The sequence below is a fragment of the Neoarius graeffei genome, chromosome 12, assembly GCF_027579695.1.
Source record: "Neoarius graeffei isolate fNeoGra1 chromosome 12, fNeoGra1.pri, whole genome shotgun sequence".
Taxonomy (NCBI): Eukaryota; Metazoa; Chordata; class Actinopteri; order Siluriformes; family Ariidae; genus Neoarius; species Neoarius graeffei.
The window spans coordinates 48,236,518-48,253,157 of record NC_083580.1 but is presented as its reverse complement, the minus strand read 5'-3'; the positions used below and the strand labels follow the sequence as shown (position 1 = coordinate 48,253,157).

At 45.5% G+C, this 16,640-nt stretch overlaps 1 protein-coding gene across 2 annotated transcripts in view; it reads left to right on the top strand.

Moving 5' to 3' along the window:
• ccdc80l2 (coiled-coil domain containing 80 like 2) overlaps positions 1-6,390 on the top strand; it is a 33,494-nt gene extending 27,104 nt beyond the window's left edge. Inside the window, exons 6-8 of one of the 2 annotated variants that reach the window (XR_009655750.1) lie at positions 3,524-3,627; positions 5,262-5,342; positions 5,449-5,538. Coding sequence is in view for 1 of the 2 variants with exons in the window: in XM_060935950.1 (XP_060791933.1) it covers positions 5,262-5,342; positions 5,449-5,774 (407 nt within the window). In the remaining variant the exon portion in view is untranslated. Of the gene's footprint in view, positions 1-3,523; positions 3,628-5,261; positions 5,343-5,448 lie in introns of both variants that reach the window. The other variant, XM_060935950.1, reaches the window with a different exon arrangement.
• The last annotated feature ends 10,250 nt before the right edge of the window (positions 6,391-16,640 follow it).

Below are 16,640 nucleotides of genomic sequence, written 5' to 3'. Positions count from 1 at the left end.
GTGGGGTCACTCTTCCCCTCTCACCGCCCACCCGGGAGCTCGGAGGACCCTGGACTTCCTGAAAAGACGCTTCTGGTGGCCTAACATGGAGCAGGAAGTAAGGTCATTTGTCCTGTCCTGTGAGGTTTGCACCAGAACCAAGAACCCACGACAGCATCCCCAGGGTCTCCTGCATCCTCTGACCATTCCCCGGCGTCCCTGGTCCCACGTGGCAGTCGACTTCATCATGGGTCTCCCTGAGTCACAAGGTAACATGGTCATTTTGGTCATTGTTGACAGATTCTCCAAGGCCTGCCGCTTCATACCTCTGTGCAAACTCCCCTCTGCTCTTGAAACAGCGAAACTTATATTTAATCATGTCTTCCGAGTCTTTGGTCTTCCACAGGACATCGTCTCAGACCGAGGGCCCCAGTTCTCCTCCCGAGTGTGGCACGGGTTCTGCAAGGTCATCGGAGCCACTGCCAGCCTCTCCTCTGGGTTTCACCCACAGTCCAATGGTCAGACGGAGAGGCTCAACCAGGACCTGGAAACCACCCTGCGAGGCCTGGCTATGGATAACCCGACATCATGGAGCACCTGGCTGCCATGGGCAGAGTACGCCCACAACACCCTGCAGTCATCGGCCACCAAGCTGTCGCCATTCCAGTGCCAATTCGGGTTCCAGCCACCTCTGTTCCCGGACCAGGAGGAGGACGCGGGGGTGCCCTCAGTCAACCAATATGTGAGACGGTGTCGCAAGACCTGGAGCAAGGTCAGGAAGACCCTCATACAGACCTCCAGAACCAACCAGACTCAGGCCAACCGCCACAGAAGACCTGCACACACTTTCCGCCCTGGGCAGCGGGTTTGGCTGTCCACTAAGGACCTTCCACTGTGGGTGGAGAACCGCAAGCTTGCTCCTCGCTACATTGGCCCCTTCAAGGTGGTGCGCAGGGTGAACCCTGTCTCCTACCGGCTCCAGTTGCCCCGGACTCTGAGGATCAACCCCACTTTCCATGTTTCCCTGTTGCGGCCTGTACTGACGTCTACGTATGCCCCTGCCCCTAGGAACCCCCCACCCCCCCGCATCTTCCAGGGGCAGACTGTGTTCACTGTGCATCGCCTGCTTGACTCCCGCCGGGTCCGCGGCGGGTTGCAATATCTGGTGGACTGGGAGGGCTATGGTCCTGAGGAGCGCTGCTGGGTTCCTGCTCGGGATGTCCTAGATAAAGAACTGTGTCGGGACTTCCATTCGGCCCATCCGGATCGCCCTGGGAACGTCAGGAGACGCTCCTAGAGGGGGGGTCCTGTTAGGACTTGGACTGTTTTGGCCTCTAGAGGCCGCTGTTATTTCCTTTTCATGTCTTGTTTATTTTGGCCTCTAGAGGCCGCCACTGTTCCTGTGTTTTGTGTTTTTGTTAATTGCCTGTTAGTCCTAATTATCTTCACCTGTGTCCTTAATTAGTTTGTGTATTTATACCCCTGAGTTCAGTCCTCTTGTCACGGAGTCTTTGTGCTGTTATGTTTATCTCCAGTTTCCTTTGTACTGTGTTTTGTGGATCTTCTGAGCTTTTGCATTTTTGCCTTTTTCTTTTTGTATTATACTCTTTGTTTTTGTTTTTTTTGTTTTGCCCTGGATTGTATATAGTGTACATAGTATAAATAAACCTTTTGTTACTTTTTCTACTTCCGCCTCACGCCTCTGCATTTGAGTCATTCCCCTGGTGGCCTAGTGGGGGTTTGCTGGATCATCACACCAACGAACCAGGTTCGAATCCCAGCAAAACCCTAACACAATCAGTCCCCAAAATTAAAGAGTGGGTAAGGCGAGGATTAACCGCTGCCTTCACTATGGATTTTTCCCCTCTGAAATATATGTGGACCGACACCAACGGGTATATGTGAACATCCCCGTGCACACACAACACCTTCACCCCCTGTGCTCCCCCCAATGCCTCGTCTTGCACCAGGCTTTGGCGGATCAAGGTCTGATTGCAACCCGAATCCACCAACACCTGATATGTAGCCCCTTGTACACTTACCGGTATGCGATACGCTCCGGCCCGATCGAGGGCAGCTTCTGGCGCGTCGGGGAAGGGAGAAAGAGAGAGAGAAGAGGGGAGAAGAGGCAGTGTCGTTGGCCGTCCTGCCGCCGGAACAGCCGCCAAATGATCCTCCGCCAGTCCTACAGCCTGATCCAGCGACGCCGGGCGGTGGCACTGGACCCACTCCGCGGTTCCGGCTGGTAAGCAGGTGATGAATTGCTCCAGCACCACCTGATCGATGATTCCCTCGGCGTCGCGATCATCTGCCCTCAGCCACCGCCAGCAGGCGTCCCGGAGTTGCTGGCCGAATGCGAATGGCCGGCCGACTTCCTCCATCTGCAGCGCGCGGAAGCACTGGCGCTGTTGTTCGGGCGTGCGCCCCACGCGCTGGAGGATGGCCCGGCGAAGGTCGGCATAGGCCAGCCAGCGGTCAGCGGGAATCTGTAGTGCAGCCAGCTGCGCCTCTCCCGTGAGGAGGGGAAGGAGGCGCGCCGCGCGCTGCTCCATCGGCCACCCCGAGGCTTCGGCGACTTGCTCGAACAAGGTGATAAATGCCTCGGGGTCGTCCTGCGGGCCCATCTTGGTCATGGTGAGGGGAGACGGGCCCGCGGCCAGGGCGCTGGTGGATCCCGCCGACGCGAGGAGATGCCGGAATGCCTCTCGATCTTCCTGCTGGGCCAGCACCAGGGCTTCAAAGCGTCGCTCCTGCTCCTTTCGGAGCGTGACGAGTGCCTCGTGCTGGCTCTGCTGAGCCGTGGCGAGGGCGTGGACCAAGTCCGCGAACGGGGAGGATTCCATGGGGCTGCAAAGGTGGTGCTCCACCTTTCCCGGGTTCCGGCACCACTGTAGCACTTTTGATGTGTGGGTGGAGCACAGAGGACGGCAGGACATGCTTCGAGGCAGAGAAGGCTATTTATTTACACAAACTTTTCAGTCTACTGTGGCGTAAGCCCATACACACACACACACACACACACACACACACACACACACTCTCTGCATCTGGTCCCGGGTTGCGCTCCCTCTGCTCTCTCTCTGCCTCCTTAAATAGGGAGCGGTTACTGGGAAAACACACACAAAACACAGGTTAACTACCGTCAGGTGTAGCGATTCTGCCACTCACCTTCCCTGGCTCCGCCCTCCTGTCACAGACCGGCGCTTGACCACGCCCCCGCTGCCACAAATTTTTTTTCTCATTTGTTTCACTGGGTTCTTTTTATCTACTTTTAGGACTTGTGTGAAAATCTGATAATGTTTTAGGTCATATTTATGCAGAAATATAGAAAATTCTAAAGGGTTCACAAACTTTCAAGAAACCACTCAGCCAATATTGATACCTGTCTGATATTTTTTCTTTAAAAACTACGAAGCCTTTAAATTATTTTTGAAACCATAGCATTTCAAAATTACGGGGGGGGGGGGGGGGGGGGGACTAGCTAAAAACTGTAGTATGTGTTGTATTTTCTGTTATTTTACTATGTTACAGCTATTTTTTACAGTTGTCAGGGTGCAGACACTTACGGATGTATGTGCAGGAGAGAGCAGAGAAAGCAACCTGGAAACAAAGCCAAAACACGAGACTAGAATCAAAGTCATGGGACAGGTGAGCATCGATCAATTGGTAGACGGGGCAATGCGGACAGGGCTAGAGAATAATGAGAAAGACAGGAAAATGAGGGTCAAGAACACAAAAAAAGCAGGCAATAGAATAAAGGCTGAGTATGACAGAAATGAACACTGAACAATACTTTGCATCAAGTGAGAGTGGGAGAGGTGTTTATATAGCAGGGACTGATGAACCAGGAAACGAGTGGCAGGTGCATTGAATAAACAAGTGATAGAGAGCGCTGTGGTTCGTGGGTGTTGTAGTTCTGAGTGGCCATGTTTGTAGTTGTGTTCAGACTGACGCTCTTGACAGCATTACTGTCAACAGTGTAATCAGATTGAAAATTTGGGAAAACAGAATGGGTCCATGTGAGTTTAATTTCCAATTTACTCCTCAGTAAAGTAAATTTCCAATTTACTTCTCAGAAACTTGTTGGTAGGTAGATTGGTTAACCTTAAAATACCTCCAGGTGTGAATGTGTGTATGTGCTACTGCAATGGATTGGCATCCCATTCAGCATGCATCCCATCCCATGGGCAGCAAGATGATGTAGTGGTTAGCACTGTTGCTTCACAGCAAGAAGGTTCTGGGTTCGAGCCCAGTGACCAACAGGGGCCTTTCTGTGTGGAGTTTGCTTGTTCTCCCTATATTTGCATGAGTTTCCTCCGGATGCTTTGGTTTTCCCCACAACCAAACTACACAAACTAGAGTAACCAGTTAGGTTAACTGGGTACTATAAATTGCCTATTTGTGTGAATATCTGAGCTGTGTTCCGTGGTCAGACATGAGTAATATGGCGGCCGCCAGCAGCTGTCACTGATCGCACCAGCCATCAGAGTTCATGGCAGCCTCCAAGCATGGCCGCCATGGACTACAACTCCCAAACACCTTATCGCCCTCCTTCTCTGGAATTCTAATCATCACTGCACCTGTTCATCATTGGCTCTAGCTCCAATCTGTCAATGTGAAGTATCGCTCAGCGTGTCTCTACCTGATCGTCCCAAGCTGTTTGTTTCCTGAAACTGACTCTCCATGACTCTGACTCTAGTTCCCATTTATCCTCAACTCTGAGTCTTTGTGTTCTCTACAATATACTGTTTGCACATCGACTGGCCCCTCGCTTGACACTGACTTTGATATTAGGCTCACGATTTGGATTTGGTTTCCAGTTTGCAATACACCCACTCTCCTCTGTGACTGCTTACGTAAGTGCCTGCACTTCTGACAGTGGCACCTTCGTATGCCTTTGACTCAGCCATGCTGAGCTGCATCCTTCATAATTCAGCTGCAAAAAAGGATTATTAGCCACCCCAAACTTAAGTGTGCATTCCTGACTTACACCTAGTGTTCCCAGAATAGGCTCCAGATCAACCACAACCTTGACAAGTGCTTACTGATAATGAATAAATCAATTGATATGAATGAGGCTAGTCAACATAGCAATAATTAGGAATCTAAAGACAAATAACAGGTAAAAGGTCAGTTAAACTCTCATTTAAGATTGACACATTGGTAAGGGGGACACCTACTTGAATCCACATATAACAGAGCTCTATACAAGGTCTTCAGCTGCTTATAAATGTATAACCTATGGAATACGAGCCAAATCCTTTTGTATTCTTACTCTGCAGGGATCCGTCATTTTGCTTTGCTGAAACTTGTAGGAAAAGGACCAGAGGCTTCAGGGACTGTTGAGCTATTTCCACTGAATGGTATGTTTTATTTAAATACTTACATTTAATAGATTTACCAGTGCAAGCTGAATGTGATTGAATGATTGGGCAAAAGAAAAATCACCAGCCTGTCTCCATCCTGCAGGCAAAAGTCAGACTGAAAAAGAGCTGCTGTCTCCAGAAGTGGTCAGGAATCTGAGAGACCAGCTGAAGATCACCACAGATTACTTCAGCATGCTGGTTGTGGGGAAGGACGGAGAGGTCAAAGCCTGGTTTCCAACGGCAATGTGGTCTTTATCTAATATCTATGACTTGGTGGACTCCATGGAGTTACGTCAGCAGGAGCAGGAGCTTCAGCAGACCCTTGGTATTCACTGCCCTGAAGATAGTCATGGTGTAGGGGGTGGTACTCACCATGGATATACAAGAGAGGCAGAGAACAGCTATCTGTATCATCGATCAGAGGACTGAGGGTAGAAGCACATTCAAAAACATGCAAATCTGAGATGTCCACTGATACCATGAGGAAACACTAGGTAGCAAGTGGAATGTTGTGAAAGTCCATTTGATTTTTGTGTATACAACGTATATCCATCGCAACATTGAAAGTTACTGCTTGCTTCCAAGTTATTCTAAGCTGTTTATTCAAAACATTCAGTATAAAAATCAGTTTTTCATGATTTCATCTCTAAAACTGTTCTGCCTGAAAACCATGTCAAGTAGAACTGTTATATGCTGCTGTCACAATATATACTGTATGTGTACCAACCAACTACTGTGTTGGAAATTTGCATTTGGTCTCATCTCTGAAAACCACTTATAACATCCAGCTAGGTAGTACATTTATATCACATTTCTCATTTGGAGATAGGCGAATGTTTAACAGCACAAAGTCTTAAGTAAGGAATTAAACATTAAAGATGTGCTGTTATAGAAAAATAATCAATGAGAGGGGGTGGTATGATGAAGCAGAGTTACTGTTACCACCTCAAAATTGATTGCTTTTCTTATAATGCCACATCCAGAAGAGTTTTAATGCATTAATATCATAGCAATTTGCAGATGTCACCAACCTTTACATTGTGAAACATGAAACAAGTTCCTTGTATTACAGCAGCTATAAACAGTCGATCCGTCACCAACATCTCTCAGCAGGGAGCCTGGTGAGGGAAGGATTGTTTATAGCTGCTGCAAAGCAAGTGAGAATAGGAACTAACTTCACTGATGTTCCATAACATTAAATGTAACTATAAATGGATAAAAAGTATGTTCTTTAACAAATAAAAAAACTGGTATAAGAGGAATACACTTGGGGATGTGCTGGTATAGGAAAAAATAATCAATGTGTGGTACTGGTAACTCTGCTTCATCACACCATCCCACTGTGGATTCTTTTCCAATAACAGCATGTCCCCAATTCAATGTTTTTTCTTTATTTTTATTAATCAAAAGACACTTCATGTCTTAAAGTAATGATTGACTGTTGTTTCTCTTTACTTACTTAATGCTGTATGTTGTAATATTACAATTTCTCTTTATTGGAACAAAAGGGCCCAGACCTGTTCCAGCATGGCAGTGCCCCTGTGCACTAAGCAAGTTTCATGAAGACATGGTTTGCCAAGGCTGGTGTGGAAGAACTCTTTTCTTTTCCCATCCTTTTCTTACCACTTACTCTACTCAGCTCCTGGTCCAAGCATTGATCCTGTCTCGCTTGTGCCGCTTTTCCACTACAAACGCGGCTGAGCCGTGCCGAGCTGAGTCGAGCTGAGCGGGGCTGTTGGAGTTGCATTTCGACTACAACCGCGCTGAACCGTGCTGGCTGGAAGTGGGTGGACACATTGGGTGGAGTTAGCGAAAGTGGGTGGACGTCACGTGATGTCGTTAAGCAGCGCAAACAGTGACATCAGTGACAGTGGCGGAACAAGTCAGAGCCGGGCCGGGGGCGGGGCAAATGACCGGGCCCTTTATTAAAGCTTATCATAACATCATTTTAGGCTACAAAATGTCCGCAACTGCGGTGTTTACCAATTTCAACACTACCGGGTGCAACTATGTTATTTAGTACATCAAATCCTTCAAACGAACATGTAACTCAGAAACAAAAAACATTAGGATACTGTACATGGCTCATAATAAAACATCAATAGCCTATACTGCGCACATTATTTGAAGGGCATACGAATGAGCGCTCAGAGGTTGCAACGGTGACAGGAAGAGTCAGAAATAAAAGGAGGGCGGTGCAAACCTCACTGAATGCACTGTGTTTACCAATTTCAACACTACGGGGTGCAACTATGTTATTTTGTACATTAAGTCCTTCAAACGAACATGTAACTCAGAAACAAAAAAACATTAGGCGACATACTGTACATGGCTCATAATAAAACATCAATAGCCTACTGCGCGCATTATTTGAAGGGCATACGACGAGCCTTGCGCTCCGCGAACTCATCCACGATGCTCTGTATGTCACTGATTCAGTGAGCTTTTAAGCGGTAGTCTCACGACCCGAATAGTAAACAATAAACATGGAGGACATGGAGTCGTTAGTGTTGCTGGTCTTGGTGCTGTGGCTTGTTGTCACCGACAACGCCAACAGATACTGGCAAGAGCGTATAGATGAGGCGAGGCGCATAAGGCTTCAGAAATTCTCGTAATTCGTAATTCTTCTCCTTCCGGGTTTGCGGTGTTTACAGATCCCAGCGCGCTCGCGGGGCGTGTGTGGGCATGTGAGGACACTCCTCCTCACCAATCAGTGCACAGGGGAGTGTCTGCTCACGCCCCCAACCTCACTCGGCTCGGTTTGGCTCGCTTCAGCCCCACTCCAAAATGGTGCGAGTTTTAGGGGCTAAGCAGGGCTAAAGCGAGCTGAGTCGTGCTGGTTTTTGGTAGTCGAAACGCGAGCCGTGTCGGGCTGAAGTGAGCTGAAGCGAGCTGAAGTGAGCTGAAAAAGGGTAGTGGAAAAGGGCCATTGGACTACTGTAACTCTGTCCTTGCTGGCCTTCCAGCTTCTGCCATCAGACCCCTGCTCATCCAGAACACTGCAGTTTGCCTGGTCTACAACCTCCCTCGTTCTTCCCGTGTCACTCCTCTGCTTGCCGACCTGCATTGGCTACCTATTGCAGCTCACATCAAATTTAAGACATTGGTGCTAGCTTACCAGGCTCTCAAGGGGTTAAGGCCAGAATACCTCCAGTGTCTGTTCTACCCCTACATGCCAGCCAGATCCCTATGCTCCACTACTACTGGTCACCTGTCCCCTCCTCCTCTCCACTCCTGCCCAACCCACTCAAGACTATTCTGTCCTGGCTCCCCATTGGTGGAATGACCTTCCCAATGAGGTCAGAACTGCCGACTCCCTGACCACCTTCAAGCACAGACTGAAGACTCACCTCTTCAGGCTGCACCTCTCCCTTTCTTTCCTGCCCACTGTGTAACAGCGTTTTGGTCTAGACCAACCCAGACTCTGTATGGTCTAGCCTGGGGTTAGCTGTTTTGAGTTCTCTTAGTTGTACTTTATATGGCTGGTTTGTTTCCTTGGCTGTTTGAGTATTGGTACTTCAACAGCATATTACACTAGGTATCGCTGTCATTTGTTCAGCTGACACTAGAACTTTCTTGTCTAGAAGTTCAGCACTTCGTGTACCTGACTTTTGCACTTATTGTATGTCGCTCTGGATAAGAGCGTCTGCTAAATGCCATGTAATGTAATGTAATGTAACTCAAGTGGCCTCACAGAGCCCTGACTTCAACCCCACTAAATACATTTGGAATGAACTGGGCATCTGACTGCACACCAGGCCTCCTCACCCAGACTTCATTAATGCTCTTGTGGCAGAATGAGGAATTCAAATGAATGCTTCAACAAGTCACAGGAAGGATGAGAAGAAAGCTCAAATGACACAGACACAGTCAAACACCTCTCTCTTATGTGAGGAGTGATGTATTCCACATAAAGCCACTTTGAAATCTTGCACTTTGTTATTCACTGTAACTCAACAAAACACAGTGACACTCCCAAGGGATAAAACATGTATAATGACAAGCTGGAGATTAATCTGTAGTACAGATTTATACACTTTTCATCAAAAATAATTTTTATGTTTGAGTTGGACTTTGATCGTATTCTTATTTTTGGTACATGTGCAACTTGTGTCACATTTTGAAAGAGGCCTATATATATTCGGCTAAAAAGAGTGGCAACACTGTTCACCATCCCAGACACTTATTCCTTACATTTATGCAAAGTCTTTTGGGTAAGTAGCATCGCAAGACCTCGTCAGGGAGAAGTTTAACAGCAACATCTGATAAGTGGAATGTTTCGTGCTAGTAAGTTTATTATCTCATAATCGTTTTCTTTACACATAGGCTAAAACTAAAGTTAACTTTTAAGATTTATTTGGGTTTAAAGAAAACCATTAAATACAACTATTTAGATTTTAACTGTAGTAAATTCATTCTGCCTGGCATCATTATAGGTGCACCATCCCCAGGGACAATTTGCAGCAGCTTCCACCAGAGAATGTTGCATTTACTTTCCAGCATCTTAGCAGCCGAAAGACATCAGCTGGGGATTTGTGTTTCTTGACAAACAGACAAATTACTTTCTCAGTCTATACACTGAGTGTAATTATTATTGTGTAACTACAAAATATGCATTATTATTTTTTTGCATTTAAACTGTAGACATTTTCCAAAACTGATCATTTCAGAATTTATGAATCTGATCAATTTGTGATACAGCAAGGACATAAGGCCTATAATAACGTAGGGACTATAACGTAGGGACTACATCTTCAAACTGGTGGTGCTGGAGCAGTTCATCACATGGCATCCCATCCAACTACCAGAGGATCACTACAGCAGGTGGCTCTCCACTCTCTCTCTCTCTCTCTCTTTCTCTCTCTCTCTCTCTCTCTCTTTTTCTTCCTCTCCTCTCTCTCCTCCTCCAGTTCCAGCTCCCCGGGTCCAAGGTGCCAGGAATCTGACACCGGCTCCCTAAACAAAGTGTGTTCACCCTGTACTTCCTCTCATCCCTCTGTTTCCTCTCTAATGTCTCTCCATACAGGGAAACCTCCCTGGTTCCATGGAAAAACCTGGGCATGTTGGCTCATATGGCAGGGAAACCAGGACTAATGTTCCTTAATGGAATCGGGAACACTGATCTGGATCAATGATGTGCTGCAGGTCTCCACCCAAGCGAGCAAGAATGTACCATGTGTCAGTGAATATTAAAGGTAGAACACATCACTGTTCAAAACTGGGAATGCTTGAGTAGTGAAGGTGAGGTGTGTGCACGGGGATGTTCATGAGTATCCACTGGTAACAGTTATTAGATTCAACAAGCAAAAGCATAGAGTAGAGGCAGCAGTTGGTCACTAACTAACTAACTAACTAACTAACTAACTAACTAACTAACTAACTAACTAACTAACTAGTTAGTTAGTTAGTTAGTTAGTTAGTTAGTTAGTGTTTCAGGGATTAGTACAAGAAATGTTTGTGGATGGGTCCTGCAGTAGTGAGGCACAGTGTGGAATGTGTGCAGTATTGGCTGGCGAGGCGGTGCCAGGGCCGTCAGAACCTTTCTGAATTTGTACCAAATCACAATTACAATCACCTATTGACATCACCTGTCTTCAATCACATCATTAGTAGCCCTAAACTGCTCCCATCCCAACTTTTTTGGAATGTGTTGCTGGGTGAAATGCAAGAATGGATGAATATTAACAAATAAAATAAAATGAACCAGACAAAACATGAAATATCTTGGGTTCATACTATCTGCAATGAAATGCAAGTCAAAGTAAATTTAGAAATCATTGCTTTCTTTTTTTTATTTGCATTTTCTATACCATCCCAACTTTTTCTCCTTTGGGGTTATAATATACTTGTTCCAATGTTATAGTTCGATAGTAACAGCTTGTTCACAGGGATGTTTATGGCAGGTGATCCACATAACCTAGACTAATCATTTTTAAAAATGTGTTGTCATTTACAGTCATAGGAAAATGAAAGTACATCACCCTTCAAATGTTTTATTGCTAGGTTGCACGCGATGTCGCAGCCGCCTCATTAGTTATTCAAAACTTTAGCTGGTGGTCTACCAAAGCTCAACTGGCAAAGCGTTTGTACGGAAAAGGTGCATTGCTCGCATGAAAAATGCCTTATGCTAGCGCTGTTTTAGGTTGTTCGAATCGATCAGACTGTGAAACTGATAAAAGTTTCTTCAGGGTTCCCCGTGAACTAATAAAAAAGGGTGAACAAACACAGGATTTCACAAAAAGATGTCAAGAAAGGTGGCTTTTGAGCCTCTCACTGAAATTGAAGGGAGCCAAGTCAAAGCATGCTCGAGTTTGCAGTGATCACTTGGTGAAAGGTTTGTATGTCCCTCTCAGCTATGCGTTAGTGTTTTCCAAGTACTTTTCTTGCTATGTGTCGTTTTTTTAGTCATGAAGTGTTAGTCTCCAGGTGTTTCTTTGTTTACTCCTCACTCCTCACAAAGTCCATATGCATGACGGTCATGAAAAATTCTTCCCCAGCCACACAGTTACAATGTGCCGTGATCACTTCTCCATCCTGTTTAACTAAGATCCAGGTCTTTAAAGGGGTTTTTGATGATCTTTGTGAATGATTTACCTGAGAGATAAGAGTGAACACAAGCAAGAATCAAGCGAACTGTTGTTTGTTTACACTTCAACTTGCAGCTCTTTGTTGTAAAGACACGAACAAAAAGCTTAAAAAAACATACTTACACAGGCAAAAACAATCCAGGATTCATTGGGCAGTGACTTGATAGCGAGGTCCTTTACCCAGCCACATACAAAAAAAGTTGTAAGCCTCCATGCTCTTCCACGCTTTCATCTGTTTTGCAGTGTAGAAGGACGTCCGCAACACCAGATAGTTCGAGATGTCGGGGAACTCAACTGAAGGGTCGTTTTCGAGATCGTATGACAAATCCTTCTTTCCCAGACTGTAGGGATCGATTCCATTGCACATAGCAACCTTCTGAATATATCTAAAGCAAGAAGTGGCTTCTAGATTACAAGCATACTTTGATAAGTTATCACTAGTTGTTTGCACTATGGCAGCCGTTTAGATCACCAGCTATTTCACTTCTGGTAGAACTGCTAAGAAAAGTCATGTGACAGAAACCCAGCTATTAATCAGGGCCTATATAACAATTGTGATCTGCACCAAGTTCTATAAACAGACAAATAACATCAGGTGAAAACACTTCCCAACTTTTTTGCCAACATTCAGAAACCAGGTGGGACAGAAGGAACACCCTACCCACCTCTGTGATGGAAACATTACAAAGCGATAAATGCTTTACCGTCTCAACTTATTTTGAAATGTGTTGCAAGAATCAAAATTGAAATGTATTTATTTTGGGGGAAAAAAAACAATAAAATTTATGAGGTGAAACATCAAATAATGTGCTGTTGGATTGTTTTGAGTGCAATACAGGTCAAAGATTATTGACATCATTGTTTTCAGTTTGAATTTCAATTTCAACATACCCAACTTTTTAAAATTTGATTTGTAATATAAATGTGTCATTTGAATTGCAGCCGGCAATACTATCAGAGCCCTGTTATTCCACAGTGAGACTTCAACAGCAAGAAGGTCCTGGGTTTGAGCCCAGTGGCCAGCAAGGGCCTTTCTGCGTGGAGTTTGCATGTTCTCCCCGTGTCTGCGTGGATTTCCTCCGGGTGCCCCGGTTTCCCCCACAGTCCAAAGACATGCAGGTTAGGTTAATTGGTGGCTCTAAATTGTCCATAGGTGTGAGTGTGAATGGTTGTTTGTCTCTATGTGTCAGCCCTGCGATAACCTGGCGACTTGTCCAGGGTGTACCCCGCCTCTCACCCATAGTCAGCTGGGATAGGCTCCAGCTTACCTGCAACCCTGTAGAACAGGATAAGTGGCTACAGATAATGGATGGATGGATGGATGGATCGATGGATGGATGGACGGACTTCAACAGCACAGTGTGGTAAAAGTAATATAAATAATAACCATGCCGTTTCAACTCAACTCACCACCACCAAGTGGTGATCAGTTGACAGCTCTGCTCCTCTCTTCACAGAGTGTCCAAGACATACAGCCACAGATCTGTTGATACGACCACAAAGTCGATCAATCTTTGGCCTAAAGTATTCTGGTACCAGGTACATTTATGAACCACCTTATGCTCAAGCATGGTGTTTGTTATGGCCAATCCGTGAGATAGGGTAAGGAGCTCAGACATCTAGAGGGATCTTGGAATAGATCTGCTGCTCCTTCATGTCAAAAGGAGTCAGCTAAAATGGTTTGGGCATCTGATTAGGATGCCTCCTGGGTGCCTTCCTTTGGAGGTTTTCTGGGCATGTCCAACTGGGACATGAGACCTCAGGGTAGACCCAGAACATGCTGGAGAAATTATGTATTTCATCTGGCCTGGGAGCACCTTGGGATCCCCCAGGAGGAACTTCATGTCACATGTCTTTGAACTGTAGGGGAAAAACCTGGCTTCGAAAACGTCATTGCTCCACCGCCTGGATTCAGCAGGGGCGAGCTCTTTGCTCTGCTGTCGGGCTTCGAGGATATTATCGCTCTGCCACTGGGCCTCAGCGAGGCTGAAATCATCATTCACTTGAAGCCCAGACCTGCCTTGGAGTCCAGGCCTGCGTGCTAGCCCATGTTCAAGTTCATGCCGACATCAGGGTCTGTACCCATGCTCATGCTCATGTCTAAGTCCAGACTGGGTGGGGTTCTGTCACATCCGCGCATGTTCGTGCCTCGAGGACTAATTACATGCACAATCAGTGTGCGCTTATAAGGACATTACAGCTTGTTGACAGCTTGTTGGTTGAAGCAGAGAGAGAGACACTGCAATTAACATTATGAATATATTGAAATAAAAACTGTGTTTTTCTCCCCCTCCAAAATCCCTGTGTATGAAAAGTAGTTTGTGACTTTTCTTACCGAGACCTAGACAATGTTTGGGAAAGAATTAACTGGGTTTTGGGCTTGTGAATTATTTGTTACATTTAATCACAGCATTAGAGAGGTTTCATATCTCATGTACAAAGTAAATTATACACATAAAATTATCCACATTTGTAACAGCTGTGTGTTACAAAAGCGAGGGATTTCACATCTACAGGGGCTCTTGTATAATAACACTGCTAAATAGTGAAAAATTTGGCCATTTCTGTCATTACAATATATGTTTATTTTCTTTACCCCCTCAATAAAGTGGCCTTTATATTTCTGCTTCTAAGATTTTCAAGAATATTTACAGCAATGCAATGACACTATAATCAATAGGCAAGCTTGGCAAGCTGTCATGTGTTTACTAGTGCAAATGCTTCTATTTTGCATTATTTTCTAATTTAACTGCAAATGATATCAGCAATAATCTAAATGAAAATTAAACTCTTAGTGTCTTGCAAAAGTATTCATCCCACTTGGTCTTGGTCCTGTTTTGTTGCACTACAAGCCGGAATTAAAATGGATTTTTGGGGGCTTAGCACCATTTGATTTACACAACATGCCTACCACTTTAAAGGTGCAAATTGTTTTTTTTTTTTTATTGTGACACAAACGATAATCAAGTTAGAAAAAAAAACAGAAATCTGGAGCACGCATGGGTATTCACACCCCAAAGTCAATACTTTGTAGAGCCACCTTTTGCTGCAATTACAGCTGCAAGTCTCTTGGGGTATGCCTCTATTAGCTTAGCACATCTAGCCACTGGGATTTTTGCCCATTCCTCAAGGCAAAACTGATCCAAGTCTCATCTCATCTCATTATCTATAGCCGCTTTATCCTGTCCTACAGGGTCGCAGGCAAGCTGGAGCCTATCCCAGCTGACTACGGGCGAAAGGCGGGGTACACCCTGGACAAGTCGCCAGGTCATCACAGGGCTGACACATAGACACAGACAACCATTCACACTCACATTCACACCTACGGTCAATTTAGAGTCACCAGTTAACCTAACCTGCATGTCTTTGGACTGTGGGGAAAACCGGAGCACCCGGAGGAAACCCACGCGGACACGGGGAGAACATGCAAACTCCGCACAGAAAGGCCCTCGCCGGCCACGGGGATCGAACCCGGACCCTCTTGCTGTGAGGCGACAGCGCTAACCACTACACCACCGTGCCGCCCCTGATCCAAGTCCTTCAAGTTAAATGGGTTGTGTTGGTGTACAGCAATCTTCAAGTTATGCCAAAGATTCTCAATTGGATTGAGGTCTGGGCTTTGACTAGGCTATTCCAAGACATTTAAATATTTCCCTTTAAAACACTCTAATGTAGCTTTAACAGTATATTTCGGGTCATTGTCCTGCTGGAATGTGAACCTTTGCCCCAGTCTCAAACCTCTGGCCGACTCAAACAGGTTTCCCTCCAGAATTGCCCTGTATTTAGTGCCATCCATCTTTCCTTCAATCCTGATCAGCTTTCCTGTCCCTGCAGATGAAAAACATCCCCACAGCATGATGCTGCCACCACCATGCTTCACTGCAGGAATGGTGTTCTCAGTGTTATGGGAAGTGGTGGGTTTGCACCACACATGGCGTTTCCCATGATGGCCAAAAAGTTGAATTGTAGCTTCATCTGACCAGAGAATCTTCTTCCATGTGTTTTGAGAGTCTGCCACATGCTGCTGGGTAAACTCCAAACGTGTTTTCTTTTTTTTTTTTTTTTAAGCAATGACTTTTTTCTGGCCAGTCTTCCATAAAGCCCCACTCTGTGGAGTGTACGGCTTAAAGTGGTCCTATGGACAGATACTTCCATCTCCGCTGTGGATCTTTGCAGCTCCTTCAGTGTTATCTTTGTTGTCTTTGTTGCATCTCTGATTAATGCCCTCCTTGCCCGGTCTGTGAGTTTTGGTGGGTGGCTTTCTCCTGTCAGGTTTGTAGTGGTGCCATATTCTTTCCATTTTGCTATAATGGATTTAATGGTGCTCCATGGGATATTCAAAGTTTGGGATATTTTTTATCACTCAAACCTGATCTATACTTCTCCACAACTTTGTCTCTGACCTGTTTGGAGGCTCCTTGGTTTTCATGTTGCTTGCTTAGTAGTGTTGCAGAGTCAGGGTCCTTCCAGAACAGGCTGATTTATGCAGACATCATGTGACAGATCATGTGACACTTTGCGCACAGGTGGATCTTAATCAACTAATTATGTGACTTCTAAAATGAATTGGTTGGACTAGCTCCTATTTAGTGGTTTCATCCGAAAGGGGGTGAATACCTATGCACACTCCAGATTTCTATTTTTTCATCTTAATTATGTAGGAATATTTTCTTTTGTCAAATAAGGGCAAAATCCTGAATATTTCGTG